The 18,151-nt window shown below is 38.7% G+C and overlaps 1 protein-coding gene across 5 annotated transcripts in view; it reads left to right on the forward strand.

Moving 5' to 3' along the window:
* The window catches only part of CPQ (carboxypeptidase Q), a 585,190-nt gene that overhangs the window by 376,855 nt on the left and 190,184 nt on the right, over nt 1-18,151 (forward strand). For all 5 annotated transcript variants that reach the window (XR_008527671.2, XM_054560984.2, XM_054560983.2 and 2 more), the window contains 1 exon segment: nt 5,670-5,761. Coding sequence is in view for 4 of the 5 variants with exons in the window: in XM_054560984.2 (XP_054416959.2) it covers nt 5,670-5,761 (92 nt within the window). In the remaining variant the exon portion in view is untranslated.

Consider the following 18,151-nt stretch of genomic DNA (forward strand, 5'->3'; position numbering starts at 1 on the left):
GATCCCTCCCACTACCCCTGAATTGTCCATGAATCCTGACTTTACTCAGGCCAAATAGGTCAGTCCTCCTGCAGAAGCCCATAGCTGGATCTGTCTGTGACTGCTGCCCTCTCTGGTGTCTGCTATATGGGACCATTTGCACATCCATGTCACAGGGTACCCATTTTGGGTGACAAGGTTACAACTCTCTTTGTTTACATTTCCATCCTCAGCCATTGTTCCCTAAATCGTAACCACTGTGCCAGGCTGGCTGGTCTGGAGGCGCTTCTGGAGTTGGCCTCATGCTAGTCTGAAATTAGTCCTTCCCCTAGAACCTAAGGCCATTTTGTTGAGCCCAGATCAACAGCCCAGATTCCTCCCTTCTTTAGGATCACTTTATTTCCATGGCTTCCAGGAGCTTCCCTGCTCTGGGAACTTAGTCAGTGTCACCCTGACCCAATAGGTCTCTCATCCCCAGCCTCCAGTTCAAGGAAACAGGGATGAGGACAGGTAGGGCTTTCCTCCAGAAGGCCCTGGGCTCCTTTTTCCACACGGATTCTCCTCCTGCCAAGTGTGCAGATTGTTTCTCGGGGTGGCTCAAAAGGTAGCAGTTTGCAAGATGGAGTTTAAAAAACATTTTGTTGCCCTGCCCTAATGCTCCCCCAAAATGCCTAATTGCTTTATATTTACATAACTAAGAAAGACACCAAGGGATTCTTCCAAGAACAAAGATCTTCTTCAAGGTGATCTTCTGTTCTGCCTTTAAAGAGAAGTAGTTGCAGTTTACTTCACTAAAATAATTAATTTTTGTCTAACCATGCCTATTTTATCAGTGATAATGTGCTCATAAATTATATGACAGATTATGTAATTTGCCCAAAGCAGAAAGAGGTCTCAGCCCCCAAACTCATGCATTTAACCTCTCTGCTTTACTACCTCTTGTCATTCAATTCACACACTACCATGTCATTATTTAATTTTATATCTCGGATACTATACTCTTATTAGTTAAGTTTATTGCAGGAATATAAATCTCTTTAAGTGTAGACACTCTCTTCTGAGCTGTTGCTGAAAGAGAGTGGGACAACAGGTGTATTTGTGAACTAGTAGAAAATGAGTATATTTACTGCAGAAGGAAGTTGTGTTTTCTCTGCAAAGTTAGATCACAGAAGGAAGAATGATAGTTATCTATAGTTCTGGAGGGCTGCAACCGAATAGTAAATGGGTATTGGGGTCAATACATATTGTTAACAAACAGTGTTCTATAAATTTCATGATTTAGGAAAGCTGTCTACAAGGCTGGATTAATCTTTTTCTGCTGAAAGCCAAGTTTATTTTACTTTACTCTGCCCCTCTATTTGTGCAAGTGTAAGACAGTCAACTGACCTTTCAAATTATCAGCTTAATGATAGTTCTCTCTCAGAATTCTTTAAATTTAAGAATAATGAAAAAAACAAGGTCCAAAGAGATCTTTTTCATCATTTCTCTTCTCCCTGTTATTATTACTCTCCTCAATGAAATGAAAATGAAATGCATGTATATCCTATTTCATAAACCAAAACCAAGTTCTGACACATTATTGGTAGTTTATGTTGCTTTAGAGGAAAACCATGATGGCTATAAACTGTTACATTATCTGGAAATCATACTGTAGATTCCAGGAGGTCAAGGCGTCTCTGGCAACTTCTATATATTTATGGGAGAACTGATTGCCTCTCCTCTAACAAAACCTCAATGAGACCTGACTCCTAGCCAGCTAAGACTCGGCAGGGTCCTCCCTGTCTCTTCCAATTCTAGGACTTTCCCTTATGTGCTTGCCTTGGACTGGAGCTGCATGCTACCAAGCCAGCGCCAGAATGGGGGCCAGGCTTACAGCAGAGCTTCCACTTACCCCAAATCTGCCACAGAATTAATTCCCTACATTTGACCTCATATCACTTTGTTTTGTTGCTATCATTGTTATTGCTTTATTATTGTTGTTGTTGTTGCTTTCCTGCATATATTTAGGACTTGTGGCTTTTAAAACTAGTTTGGATTTAAGATACACAATAAATTCTATCATTTGAAAATGATAAATGTAGATGTCCTTATATCAATTGTCTTCAGATTTCAAATATATTTAGCCTTTTGACTTTATCGAAAAACTAAACATTCTGATTGACCCTCATTTTAAAAGGGAAGAACTTGTTCCTATTTATTTAGATTTGTATATGCTCTACATTGGGATGAGGGAGCTTTTTGTACTGAAAGAAGTTATGTGTTTTCCTACAGGTTAGATGAAATCTGTGTTTCCCCTTGGCTGGGTTTATGCATGCTATATAAACAAAGGTGTTCTGGGGCTCCTAAGGAAGCGGTCTGAGGACCATGCGTCTCACCTCGTTCTCCCACATGCTCTCCCTGGTGACTGTTGGCACTGACCAGAAAGGTCTAGAGTGATGGAGAGAGAAGCTAATAAACAATTCTTGAAAACCTACTATGTGCCAGGGACTATGCTTGATATACATTTGCTTTGTTTCATTTAATTTTCATAACAATCCCATCAGGCAATTACCATTTTCCTTATTATATAGATGAAGAGATTAGGTATTATAATTAATCTCATCTCACAGAGCCAGAAGCAGCAGAGCCAGGAGTAAAACAGCTCATTCAGACTCCACAGCCAATGCATTTCTGTACCCCACACTGTCCATCATGGATTTAGGTAGCCTGGGGACCTGAACTCCCCACTAGGTTTAAGGTCTAATTCTTGAATGAAGCCTCACTCATTTCTCTTAGGTTCAGGGACAATCAGATTGTCAGAGTAGAAAGAGACTTTGGACTCAACATCTGCTAACCCACTGGCTTCCTAACTTCTTCCTAAGGTCTTCACTGTGTGAAGTAGGTGCTAGGGTTCCCTACTAATGGGTACTAAGCTTCTCAAGGGCTTCAGCAGGCTTGTTAGTCTTTTTAGGGCCAGCTGTGCACCAACTATGCTGTTGTGTTGAGGCCTTAGCGTTCCTCACTTCAAATCAATTACTTCCTTATTGCCTTAATACATCACTGGCCATGTGGCTGATTTGGAATGTAAGGGAGACTAACCCTGTAGGATAATAACTTTCACTTGGCACACAAAATCTATACGGATATTCAGAGCATTTGCTTTTAAAAAATGAATATTCTATAGCCTGTGCTGCCTGTTTATTCTTATTTAGAGAATTTTGTCATTTTAATAATTTGGTAATATTTTACTGGTAGGTGCAGAGATATGTAAAAAGAAAGTGTATTTTTTCCTTTTCTTGTGGATTTAAAAAATGTTTAGAATTTTTATTTGCAGCCTATAAACAATAATAGTACTTTAACCTTTCTTATTTTTACCTATGTTACAAGCAAGTCATTTCATTTAAATTGACTTTAAGCACATTCCTTTGAAAGAAACCAAAGACTGTTATCTTTAGCAATCCTGATTAGATTTCTTCATCAGACAACAGTTTATTAAGTTTGTGCTATGAATGTGGGCAGGTGGTTTGACTTGTGGAGCAAGCAGTGGGTACTCTAGAATTCTTGTTCTCCAAGTACTCAACGGCCTTTGGAAGAATTTCCTCTCTGGGCATTTAGATGTTCCTTCTACTCTGTGAGGTGAAAGTATGTTATATGGTTTTATTGTTCACTTATTGAATGCCAATAACATGCCAGCCTCAGGGTTGTTTTACACGTGTTATCACATCTCATTTAATTTGAAAAAGGATTATGGCATAGGCACATAATATTATCTTCATCTTTCAGATAAAGAGGCATAAGTTCAGGTAAATAAATTTCCCAGTAGTTACACAGCTAGTGCCTAATGATAGCAGGATTCACCAGATCTGTCTGCCTTTTTCAAATATAACACCTTGCCTGGGAATGAGCTAGCAGAAGACTTTTAGAAGATGAGACTGGAGAAGTGGCTTCAGATTTCATTCTAATCAAGACACTAAGCTTTGCATTTATTTATTCCATCATTAGCATTTATTGGGCACCTAATGTGTGTCAAACAATCTAGGAATTGGTGACATTACAATGAATAAAAAGCATAGATCCCTGTCTTCCAGAAGCTTACTTCTGGTTATTGGAGGTTTTGAGCCAAGAAATGACATGATCTGGCTTAGGTTTTACAAAGACCCTCCTGGCTACAGTGTGAAGCATCACCTGAAGAGAAATGAGGGCTTCAGCAGCAAGCCCAGTTAGGAGGCCACTGCAGCAATCCAGACAACTGTGGGGCTCAGACTACAGTAGTGGCCAAGGTGAGAATTTGGATTCTATATGGACTTAGATGGAAACACCAATGGGATTGCTGAGGAACTGAAAGTAGAAATTGCTTGTCCATGTTTTAACTGCGACTATGGTCGGCCTGCATCCTAAACCTATGCTTTTTAAATTATGTTAACATGCTGAAGTATAAAGTGACTTCACAACTATATTCAATTTCATGAAAAACTGTAGCTCCTCCTTTTCAGCTCCTTAGGCTTAGGAAAGGAGAGTGCCTCTTGGAGCCTGGAAGAGGCAGGAGAGAGCTCTGTGTCCCAGAAGCATTTGTCATCCAGGCTGCAGTTAGCCAGCTGGTTCCTTCAAGAGCCACACACCTGGGTGGCAGCACATATGTGGTTATACTTGAGATATAACCACACATCTGAGATGTGTCCATCTCAGAGCCACTCAAAGTCCATTTTAACCCTTCCCTATGGCTCCCCATGAGGAGGTGGGAAAACAAATCCTCTTAATAAGATTTAAGCACAGCTTCACATTTTTCTGCCTTTGTTATTTCTCAGAAATGCCATTATCAGTCTGAATCAGAACAGATATTAATTCTTGGTCACAAAGTAGCACTTTAAGCACACTGTCACCATTTTTTTAACTTCAGAAACAGAGCTTCCTTGTAGGTAACTTTCACTGAGCTGACATTGTCAGCCAAAAATTGTTCTGGAGCCACTTCATCTGCCACAGACTTTAATAAGTCCAGGATACAAATTTGTGTATCACAAGTCAATAAAATTGCCACCAAGCTGTATCACAAGTCAATAAAATTGCCACTTATTACTGTTTGTGCAGTAATAAGGTCAATAAATATCATCCTCATTCAATTAATTTTCATTGACCTTAAGGAAATGACCTTCTATTTCCAAGTAGGAGAAGAAATTGGCCATAGAGAAGCATAACTGTTTCATCTGCTTTTCAGTTATTACATTACTGAGGATAGCATGAGCATCTAGCTATGCTTGTATATTTAGACTAAAAAGTAATCTCCTACACGGCTTATCCTGAAGTAGACCTAAATGATTTAATTTCAATTAAGATCATTGAAAGACCCCACAATCTGCTTGGGGTCATCCTAACTGCATCTTCCAGATATGATCTAATATCTCGCTGATCTTGGCCATCCATTGGGTTCTGCTGGGCAGAATATCAAGTTAAGGATGTGATGAGAGGCTCTCACTTTCTGGCCTGCAAACTGCATTTGTCACAACCCCTTTCTCCATTAACCTGGCCTGGAGATCAGCCCTGAAATTGCTCCTTTGCTGTGCTGGCCATACCCTGAAGGAGACAACCACACCAGTGAGAGTTGAGTGCCTCTGATTTCCTCCTTCCTCCACAAGGCAGATGAGGGACCCTGCCATTTTTTTATAAAATTCAAAATCAACTAAAGTATCACTTTTTTTATTTTATTATTTTCCCAGGGCTGCGTCCAAAGAGGACTCTGCGGCTGGTGCTCTGGACTGCAGAAGAACAAGGTGGAGTTGGTGCCTTCCAGTATTATCAGTTACACAAGGTAAAAACCCAGCCATGGATTGCTAAGCATTTGTACATGTAATATACAAAAATCCCCCTCATTGTCCATTTAAGACTTCAATAATACTTTCTGGTCAACTGGCCCTAGGAAACACCCTTGTATGAGCCTTCTTCCTCCAGCCCTGTGAATGAGAATGCACTGGTAAACCGATGATGCTGTGGTGTAGAGCTGAGGGCTTTTCTTCTTCTACACCACAGTCTGAGGCCAAAGAAAAATTCCAATTGCCATGCTGCCATTTTTTAAAAGTCTCCCTAGTTCTGCTGTATTCATGTATGTCAGAGAAATAGTTATAGGCAAACATTCCCTCTCCCCACCGAGCCTATCCCCATACCTCAATGCCTGCCATATTCCCAGAAGCCTTGGCGTTTGAGAGCCAGGTTCCGAGTCATTGAGTCTGCCAAGAGCATTGCCATGATGGTGGTGGAAATGGCAGCAGCCACAGGCCTCTGTCCCAGGAATGTGGAGGACAGCTTGGTTTGACACCAGCTGTCATTACACAAGTGTGAAGCTTGAAGCAGGAAGGTTATTGTGGATGGTCATGATTAGAAATACAAGACCACATGGAAGAGAGGGGATGGGGAGATTAATATCAAGAGCAAACTTTGAGACAGCAAAATATACAAGCTCAGAAATACTCTAGATCAAGTCAAATGTTAGTTCAAAGAGGAACTCCAAAATCAATGCGCATATGCTGGCAAGCAGTGATGGTTGCCCAGAGAGGAGCATTTGGTCTGCTGCTGCTGCTGGATGGTTTCCCCTGAATGTCCAGATTAGAAGAAGCAAATCTTGCTTAAATTATCCAGATCAGGGAAGGGTTTCTTTTGTGAATTGTGTGTATGTTATTTTTGACCTTTTTTGTTTTTCAAAGTCAGTTTCTGTTACCCTATTTCAGTCAGAGTATAATGAGTTCCAAGTCATGAATTTGGTCACTGAATACAATTATTTACTGTACAAAGGACAACTTATGACCTATGCCCTACTCTTTCACCACTTTAGTTCTTTTGGCCTCAGGTGATCCTGGAGATAACATAATTCAAGACAAGTGTCCTTTGGTTGGTAGGTCAGTAACATCATTTTCCATGTGTTGTGGTAGACCACAACATCATATAAGGGTTGTTCTAGATTCAGCAACATTCAATTAATATTTTCTGAACGTGTACTATGTTCCGTACACTATGTTATGCATTAATGTTAGCATCAAAAAGATCTACCCTGACCTTACAAAGCCTACATTCTAAAGGACACTGACCATTAACTTAAATTATAAGGTGTTAAGTCTTTCTGGGAAAGAAATTACATCTAAGCTGAGACCTGAAGACTGAGTGGAAGTAAGCTAAGGAAAATGGAGAGGGAGGGAGGAGGTGGGTACTGCACCTTGGCAGAGGGACCTGTGTGTGCAAAGGCAGGAGATGAGACAGAGGAAAGCACACCAGAGAAATGGAAAGGAATTCAGAGTGGCTGCTGCATAGAATGCAAGATGCACAGTGGTAGGAGGGTGGAACAGAGAGGTAAACAAGGGCCTGAACAAGAAGAACATATGAATCATGTTTAGAAGTGCAGACTTTATCCTCGAGGCAAGAGAGTAACTTATTTTTAAGAAGCTTTAAAATTCTATACATATTGGACTTTATAAAAAAAACAGAATAGTTAAAAGAACTGTTCTTTTTTTTTTTGAGATGGAGTCTCACTTTGTTGCCCAGGCTGGAGTGGAGTGGCACGCAATCTTGGCTCACTGCAACCTCCGCCTCCCGGGTTCAAGCGATTCTCCTGCCTCAGCCTCCCAAGTAGCTGGGACTCCAGGCGTGTGCCACCACGCCCAGCTAGTTTTTTGTACTTTTAGTGGAGATGGGGTTTCACCGTGTTAGCTAGGACGGTCTCGATCTCCTGACCTTGTGATCTGCCCACCTTGGCCTCCCAAAGTGCTGGGATTACAGGTGTGAACCACCGTGCCCTCTTTTATTCTCAGTAATACACTCTACTCCAAGAAAAAAATTGGATTTAAATTGCAATTGATCTAAAAATTTTATCATCACTGAAATTCCTAGAATGTGAAAAAAGAAGGTTTATTTTTCTGTAATGTGAGTTTCACTGTAGCTTATCAAAGCACATGGATGAAATCGGAAATGCCTAAAATTCTGAGGTTGGCAGAAATATACACACTCAAAGAACATGCAATCACATAAACAGAACTAGTTTATCTTGACAGCATCCAGGCTGCCTCCATACAAATGTAGCTTCATGTTGGTGGCTAGTCTGCATTGCATTTTCAGAGATAGAAAGAAGAAATTCCAGAAAGGGAAAACATTGGCATTTTGTTTTACAGTAACTCTTTACCTCACGTTTAAAAAGACATTGTGCATGCTTTACATGATACAGCCAATTTCAAAGGACTTATTCTGGATTCTTATGATTAGCATATTGATATTGACATTACTAAGACTATACTCATTTCAAAGGTGGCTGAGTTTAACTTAAAAGTTAATATAATAAGCAAGTCACAAACAACAAGGGTAAATTAGATTGTCTTTAGACTTCTCTGTGGCATTACTGAATGCCAGCAGACAGTCCAACAATATCCAGTTCACTCCAGTCACAACAGAGAGATCATCTGTTCCAAATAAGGTTATGCTAACTGCTGAAACAAATAATGGGTCAAATTTCAATGACCTAACATAACCCAGAAATATATTCCTTGCTCACTTAACATCCAATCTACAGTAGGGCTCTGCTTTATACAGGTATTCAGGGATCCAAGCTGACATACCCTTTAACAACATGGCTTTAATATGCCTTTGAGTATTGACATCCAGCTGGCAGGCAGGGGGATAGTAGGAGGTTTTTATGGGACAGTTCTGGAAGTGGCTGACATCATTTCTACTCACACTCCATTGGCAAGAGCTAGTCATGTAGTCCAACTGCGTGAGAGGCTAGGGCATACAGGCACTGGCTGAGCAGCCATTTCCCAACAACAGCTCTATACTGTAGGCTGGGAGCATTCTATAGCTATATTCTCTATCTTTGGCAGAAAGCTGACCCACTCTAGGGTCTTCCTTTCACTTTGTTCTGGCTTTCCAAACACTTTAGCTGCACAAGAGGCCAACTGCCCTGAGGTCTTTACCTCCCATGCTGCTCAAAGTTGAGATCAGCTCTGTGAGCTGCCTAAAAGTACTCATCTTCACCACTACCAGGATGCCTTTGTCTAGCAACACACAAAAAGAAAAGAAAAGGAGTCACAGTCTTTGACCAGAAGGACCTTACATTTTACTTCAAAAATAACTTTAAACGCACACATAAGAAAGTATAACAAACCATATATAATGAAGTTTTAAATAATGTACTAAAAGTATTTTATTTTTATGGAGGATGCTATCATTGACAAAGTGCCAAATGGTGTAAAGGCTGAACAGAGTAAATGGAAAGGATTTAGAAAAGGGAGAAATCACTATGGCATGTTAGTCGTGAGGAAGGAGGCAACACCTAATCCTTGCAGAGCAAGTGGATTTCAGCCAGTGATCAAGAGGGGAGAGAAGGGACAGCTGCTCCCCTTTAGATGGATGATAATGGAGTCTCGAGGTCTGCCTGTGGCATTGGTGTGGGTGATACCAAATAAGAACAGAACTTTTATGAGGGGGTGGGGAGATCTATTTTAGTGATTGTAGAAATAAAAGGTGTGAACTTTTTAAATGACTCTGCTAACATTTTTATGATACAGTTATGGTTATTAGTGATCTATGTCAGGAATCAGAAAATTATAGCTGATGGACCAAATCCAGCCTGCCACTTGTTTATGTACAGACTTCAAGCTAAGAAATCCAGCCTGCCACTTGTTTATGTACAGACTTCAAGCTAAGAAATCCAGCCTGCCACTTGTTTATGTACAGACTTCAAGCTAAGAATTTTTTTCATATGTTTAGCTGATTATGCTACAGAGATTGTATGTGGCCCACAAAACTTAAAATATTAACTATCTGGATCTTTACAGAAAAAGCTTACCTACTGCTGGTCTATAATGATAAAAGTCATAAAATATCATCACATTATTTGTATACAATGATCTCTTTATCCTTTGTATGACCTAAAATATAATTTTGTAAATTTTGTTTGGAGCCTAATATTATCCAATGTAAGTATATTGTAGGAAGATATTATTGTAATGATAAAAGCTTGCATGCACAATCTTTTTTTTTTTGCATTCTTATCTGGCAGTCTTTAATAATAAAGTTGGCTAAACCTACATGGCACTAGCTATGGAGAAAAACAATATGTAGATTATTATTTCTTCTTTTTGTTTTTCTGAATGTAACATTCTTTCTTCCCCCTCACAAAGTCTTTTCAACAGCAAAAGTTCTACAAAGGCTATTTTAATAATAAATCAGTTTGTGGAATAATGAATTATTAATATTCATTATCCTTTCCTTAGTAAATATATCTTTGTTTACACTGTACTGTAATTAATATATGCAGAAAATATAAAATAGTTATTTTAAATTATGTGGTAAAATGTATTGCTGAACTAATTTTCAAAATTGTATTTGGATTAAAAGCTACCTTTACTTCATAATTATGCTTTCTTATGACATATCAGCTCAATTATTATAATAAGTGCTAGAATTTACTAAATTTACTAAACAATTTATTAAATTATAAAGTATGTGAGGCTATTTGTAGCTTGTGTATAAGTTTTGAAATTCATATGCAACTTTATTATAATGTCTAAAACACTTCAAGGAAACAAACTTTGGCTCAAAAATGGTCTAAAAGCATTTTAGTAGCAGTTACTAAGTAAATAACTCAAACAGGAAGTGTTGAATATTTCACTGTAGTACTATTCACTAGAATAGAAATCATTCCTGAGATCCATTCAGCATGCCTCTAACAGTTCATAGTGGAAAGTCCCATAAAAGATTTCTCTTCTTAAGAAAATGCAAGTTCACATGTTCTTAAGAAAATGCAAGTTCACATGTTTCAATAAGTTGTTAATTTTTTTCTCCTTGTTTTAAAGTCCTTTTCACCATGTCTTTGATTGTCTTGATATTAGCACATAAGCTTGAGAATTACTTATATGGACAGTATATTGTTTGTGCTTTATTTAGAAGCTTCTTTTAGAAGCAACTCATTTTTCTTGCTGTTTTATTGAAGTTTAATTAGCATTTGGTAAATGCACATATCTTAAGGACACAGCAAAATAAATTTGGAAAACGTATACCCCTATGTAATCATCCCCCAGATCAAGGTATAGAGCATTCCTATTACCTAGTAAGTTTCCTTATATTCCCTTCAAATCAACCTCCGACTCTACCAAAGACAACTACTATGCTCCTTTGTAACTCCAGATTGGTTATATCTGTTCTTAAACTTCATATAAATGGAACCACACAGTACATAATCCTGAGTCTGACGTCTTTCACTAAACAGTATGGTTTTGCAGTTTATCCATGTTGTTGCATTAACAGTAGTTTGTCCCTATTTTTTTTTTTTTTTTGAGATGGAGTCTTGCTCTGTCCCCCAGGCTGGAATGCAGTGGCACGATCTCAGCTCACTGCAACCTCCGCCTCCCGGGTTCAAGCGATTCTCCTGCCTCAGCCTCCTGAGTAGCTGAGACTACAGGCGTGTGCCACCACACCCGGCTAATTTTTGTATTTTTAGTAAAGACAGGGTTTCACCATGCTGGTCAAGATGGTCTCGATCTCTTAACCTCGTGACCCACCTGCCTCGGCCTCCCAAAGTGCTGGGATTACAAGTGTGAGCCACCATGCCCAGCCATCCCTTTCTATTACTGGGTAGTTTTCTATCGTGTGAATATACCACAGTCTCTTTATTCTCCAGGACAAGTGAAGCAAGAATATTCTGTTGATGGACATGTGAGTTGTTTCCAGTTTTAGCTATTATAAATGAAGTTACCATGAACATTTATGTACAAATCTCTGGGTGGACCTATGTATTTATTTTCTTTTCTAGGAGTATAATTGCTGGGTCATATGATAGGTGATGTTTAACTTTACCAGAAACTGCTGAAGAGGTGGGAAGTTGTACCGTTTTACATTTCCACTAACAACATGTGGGAGTCCTAGTTGCTCCCATCTTTCCCAGTATGTAGTATCATTAGCCTTTTTATTTTTAGCCATTCTTATAGGTGTTATGTGTTTATATTTTTCAAAGTACTGTTCTGAAGAGTTACAAGAAAAGTCCTGACTCCACTCCTAATGGCCACTATTCTTTTGCCCTCCCTGCTTCTTCTTGCCTTAAGACTTTTTGTTTGTTTGTTTGTTTTGTTTTCTTTTGCTTTTGAGACAGAGTCTTGCTCTGTCGCCCAGGCTGGAGTGCAGTGGCGCAATCTCCGCTCACTGCAACCTCGGCCTCCCAGGTTCACGCCATTCTCCTGCCTCAGCCTCCCAAATAGCGCCCACCACCACACCCAGCTAATTTTTTGTATTTTTAGTAGAGATGGGGTTTCATTGTGTTAGCCAGGATGGTCTCTATCTCCTGACCTCATGATCCGCCCACCTCGGCCTCCCAAAGTGTTGGGATTACAGGCGTGAGCCACCGTGCCTGGCCGCCTTAAGACTATCTTCATTCCGGTGTTCTGCTTTATGATTTCAGGGAGACCAAAGGCCTTTTTACCCTGCATGAGGTTTGTGGGGCTGTTCATGGTTGGAAGGACCTTATTTCAATTTAGAGAAACATCTTGGCAAGAGGAGGACATAGAAATGCTGTCCTGCTCGTAACCACGGCCGACTCCCAAGAACCCATGGGGGCTGTTGAAACTCAACTGGAGCCCAAAGGGGAGGACAATTCCCTCAAATGGCATGAGGAGGAAGATTTCTCTTTTATGCCCAGAAAAGAGGTTATTCTAGGGAGAGAGGAAAAGTCCAGAAAATGCCTTTATGTTATTCTTTATTGATAAATTATATTTTTTAAAAATATGAACTCTATTGGTTAAATTCAGCTGGCATTCACTTAAAAGGAAACTTTACCACATAGAGAAGCATATTATTGCACTCTAGTGAATCAGAGTTTCTTTACAGGAGTGGAATTTGACTTTGAAATTTGAAAATATAGATGAGTTTATTGAATTTTCAAATCAGTGAATAAAGTGAGGGTTGTCCAGGTACCATTTGCCTAATCTGCTTTTCATGGGAATCATGTTGCTCTCTTCTCTTCTCTCTTCACTTCTCTTCTCTCTTCACTTCTCTTCTCTTCTCTTCTCTGCCATCTCTTCTCTTCTCTTCCCTTGGAAGGAGAACAGGATGTCATTTCTCATGTCCTGAAATGGACAAAGGAGAAAAAAACATACCTAGCTTCAACTGGATTTCTGGCATTTGTTAATATTTCCATTTTAAGGAAAAATATGATCTGGCATAATTATAATGAGTAAGGTAATCTGGCCTCGAAAAAGCCTCATTACACAAGGTAATCAAATAAAATAGATTGATATGTCTTATTCTGGCATGAAAAATATTTTAACCTTTTCCTGATTTATTGCACAAACTTCTGGCAATTGAATTACAGGGATAATGAACGCTGTTGTGTTCTGGTAGTCATTAATAGGGGCAATATTTTAAATAGGCTTTATTAAATGAGGGGTGGGATGTATGGTCATTCCAAATACATGAATTTATCTGAACTCTAGCCAACTCTAAAACTGAAAAGGCAACATTGAGTATTTTGTCAGAATTTCCTGTTTTGTCATACTAAGGAACAAAAATTCCTCTTTATGTATAGAAATACACAAAAGTGTTAGCTTCTTTTAGCAGTGAAGTTCTTGCCAGCTTCCCAACCTGCATTAGGTTTCAAGTTTCACTCTAAAATAAAAGAATATGTTAGAAATGCTTTTGAGACTTCTTCGTGCTATCTGGGCAAATGTGTTTCTTTGGCATTTTCATTTTACTGACTATTTCCTCTCTATGATGCTAATTTAGATAGAGTGACACTGCTAGAGTAAGGGTATTGTACTCATGTTGAGCTCTGGTTATACAAATAATAGAGCTGATGTACTCACTCAACATAATTGTGTCTGGACTATGTCTTCAGCACAGCCTTTCTTATATCTTTAATGTTCCGTGCAGTATAGATGTACTAATCAGAGGTTATTGTCTCAATCATTACTGCTGGGCCTTTATGCATCCTGTGTTTTTCTTTCAGGGCCTAGATATTGCATTAGTCTGTCAAGCACATCACAAAATTGGTTTAAATTTCATTTGTCTCAGTGTTTTCTTGGTCTGGAGCCCTTGTAGTTCCTATATTCACATGATTTATACTGCACACCTGGGAGCTCTTAAGGGTCTTATTAGAATTTGTGGATTTTATATTTGTAAAAAAAGGAAAGGATTGTCTTTTGAGTTTGCTTTCTCTTGTGTAGAATTACATTATGACTAGGGGACTTCTGAATCTTATGTACATATGGTAATTATATATCAATGTATGCCAGTCTAGGCAGAGCTATCAAAATATCCCCTTTGATACTAGGAGAATCATATACCACCTTGCGAATAAACATGAGTAGGTTTCAACTCATCTCTTTCCTTTATCGCTCTTTAGAAGGGATCCTTCTTAACTGGCTTTTATTATATTTTTCTATATGAGAGAAAATAGTTTAAAGTAAAAAGACTATGACAACTAGAATGGAATTTTTTTCATGTTTCTAGGAGAGCAAGACCTTGCCTATCATTCTGAGATAATTTTTTTTAATTTAATGCCTTATGGTTTCAGATTATAGTGAAGTTTGACTTGAGTGTTGGTTTTAGCCCAGTACCTTTAAAGAAAAGAGAAATATCCCAACTTTTCTGCTACCATTACTAAGCCAAGTAAAACAATTGCCTTTTAAAGTTACTCCTAAGAATGTTGTGCCAAAACTTTGAGGTTTCCTGTCAATTATTTGGCTGGCATTTATTCTCCCCTCCTGAAACCATGAAGAATGGCTTCAGCTTGTATCTAGTCTGTTTTACCAGCTTAAACAGGAGAGTGCCTTCTGGCACAAATAGTTTCTGCCTCAGTGCCTCCCTACTCCTAACCAGGTCATGACCTGACCCAGAAGGACACATAGCATATCTAGCGCATGAACTTCCTGAGGAAATCAAGTTGGCACACCAGGATGCACAAATCTGAACTGAGGCATCATGCCTTGGGCTCACAAGTGAACTGCATGGGTCAGAGGCTTTGGGACTAAATTATCTCATTACATGTACTGGGGCCTTACTAAGTTACTGAGGCAGCAAACCATTTCTCAATCACCAGCACTATTTTATTTTGCCTGAAGTTGTCTTCTGCCCTTTTGTTTTCTAAATCAGGGGCTGGCAAACTTTTTTTTTTTATGGTCCAGATAGTAAAGATTTTAGGACTGCAGGTCATATGGTTTCTCTACTCAATTCTCATTGTAGGCAGTTATGGGCAATACTAGACAAATGAATATGGCTGTGTTCCAACAAAACCATATTTACAAAAAAAAAAAAAAGAATAAAGGCAGGTCAGATAGTTTACTGACACCTGTTCTAAACTGTTACAAGGCAGAAGTTTAGAAAACTTTCTTCTGAAGCCTTTTCTTATATCACGGTCACAGCTTTTAGTGAAAGAGATTTGTAGCACATAGTGGAATTCTAACGTTTAGAGATTATGTCTTGGTAGGCTAATAATAGGACTGTTGGTAAGCTTAGCATTTAACGAGGTTGCAGTTGTTTCCCTGTAGGTATTTGGCCAACAGAACACACCATCACCAGATCAGTCTAGTGCCTTAGTTATATCCCACTGAGCCACACAACAGGCATAATTACCTTGTTGGAGGAAGAGGTTAACATACTTCCCCAGTATTTCTAAAAGCAAGAACAGAACCCTTTATAAAGATAGCTAAATGTGTACTGGAAAATATATTTCAAAGGATATCTATTTTAAATGTTTACACATATAGAAGGGTCTTTTAGAGAAATGAACATTCCAATACATTTTGGCAATTTCACTGTTTAACCACATCTCAGTTTTGTCCATTGGTTTGCTTACAGTATTTCTTTTTTAAACCTGAATTATTTTCTGGGAGAGAGGCTCTTCCCAAGTGACCCAAAGATCATTAGGTCTTTGGGTATTCAGTAGCCCTCTGGAAGTTCATCTTCTACTTCTGGTTACTGTGGATTTCTGTGCTTCCATGACACTAACACGTAAACATCAAAGAATGGTCTCTCTAAGACAGTTTGAGGAGTGCACGGGCAGAAGTACTGGCAGGGCTGTTCACAAAGCCAATGCCAGAAAGCAGCTCCTGGCTGGCACATCCACTTTGTACTTTGAGAAGCGGTATCCAGAAGCCAGGATGGGCGATACCCAAACTGTGTTACTTTAAAGGGCTGAAGATCAGGCAGGGAACTGAGCCCCTGAATTGTTAGACATAGTTGTGAGTGCAAACTGAGCACTTTTGTCTTTCTTTCTGCTACTCATCTTACTTGATCATTCCTGAATATATTAACTAAATCCTGTGGTGTCTTAAAGATACCATGTGTGCCCTGAGAGGCTGGTCTTGGTCTAGCTTTCTGATTTCCTTATCAATTGGGTCACATCTATATTTTCTGCTGACTCACTTATGTGTGTAAAAAACACAAAGGCATACTTTTTTTTTTCCTAAGCAGATCAGAACTTCTATTCCTTTTTTTTTTTTCCAGAAGACCTCTCTCTTGTGTACTCTCATCAAATGCTTGTCCTACATTTGTAATTATTCATTCTAGAAGCTGAGGTTGCCCCTAGCAACCAGCAGTTTGTCTAAACTGTTTTGGTTTCAGAGTTGTCTTAAAGGAGAGTTTCTCAAAATCCATTTCCAAAGAGCTTTTATACCCCACACAGCAAAACATGTATAAACAACAATTCAAATTTAGGGAGCTTAACAAGGCCTTTCAACAAAGGTTTAAAGTGGTTTCATCACATGATTTATTTAAGATTAAACAGAATTTCTGTTACTAGTTAAAACGGGAGTGTAATGTGCTTTTACAGATTCCTATAGTTTCATTTAATAAAACTCATCCAGTCAGATGCACTCCCTCCCCTGTGAAATCAGAGGCAGTGCCATATTTGTAAATGTGTTTCAGGCAACTTTCCAGGTAGTAACTGAGGGCTGAAAGAACGTACGGCATCCATCCGCTCTCACTGCCATAGCTGGACATTTTTTCCCCTCCAAAGCTCTGGAAAATACTTTATTATACCTCACAGAGCCAAATGTGAGGTAATCAAACTGTTTTGTCATTTGAATTAGGAAAGGTCAAAGGGAAAGGAACATAATAGTAGACCGACAGAAAAGTGCTTTGTGAAAATTGCCCATTTTTTCCACGTAAGGAAAAGTAATTTGTTCCTTTTATTAGATCTGAAAATTCAGTACTAGAGATTTTTTTTATAGATTTACAGAGAGAAAAGAAACCATCAAGAATTTTGAAAGGTCCCATTTCCCAAACAAATATGTAACAAGTTCTTACCATTTAAAAGATGGCATTATAATCTCTTGCATCTATGTGATCATTTATAAATTACACTTTCATGGACATCAAGTCATTGATGATAGTAATGACCCTGGTGGTTGCCAGACCATGTACTGTTTTCCTTATTTCACACATGAAGAAACAGAGGCTCAAAGAAGTGAGGAATGTACCTAAGGTTGCATAGCACAGCCCATAAGGTGCAGAGCCTGAACTTGGACTTCAGCCATGACTTCTATGACCACGTACTTCTCTGTCACCATCTGAAATGTAGATATCTACTAATTTGTCATAAACTGAAGGACATACACAGCAGTATATTGAGGAATGCTGGATAATCAGTAACATATAAATAGATGAAAGGAGAAGTTGCTTCAAGGTGCTTAGTTTAAAATACGTATAGCATGGTATCAATCCTATACAATGGCCAAAGGATATTGTGTAACCATGCAGACATCAGTTGTCACTAGTAATTCTCAATGTTTTATATTCACACTTTCTTGGTATAAAAATAAATATTTGTATTTGTTCATGAAGTTAATTCTATAAATCCTGCTACAATGAGTTTTAAAAAAATAACCAACAACACTTCAGTCGTCAGTGTAATTTTCCTTTAGTTTGGGGCATTTTCTAGGTAAAGTTTTAGCTAAAAAATACAGAAAAATTAAAAAGTTCAAAGAGATCTTTTAATGATATGACAAACTGTTTCTAATAATAATAAATGTTAAAATCATTTCACTATTCAAAGGACTGCAGTCAGAGCAGAGGCACCCTAACATACTACCCTAGGACATTTCCCACTGCCTTCATCTTCAAATAAAAGTGAGAATAGAACCCTAACCTTTGAGAGATGGAAATAATGCGTGTATATGTCTGTTTATATATCTTTCCCATGTGTATAGAGCTTAGACACTCTATACGTGAAGAC

The sequence above is a fragment of the Pongo abelii genome, chromosome 7 (assembly GCF_028885655.2).
Source record: "Pongo abelii isolate AG06213 chromosome 7, NHGRI_mPonAbe1-v2.0_pri, whole genome shotgun sequence".
NCBI lineage: Eukaryota > Metazoa > Chordata > Mammalia > Primates > Hominidae > Pongo > Pongo abelii.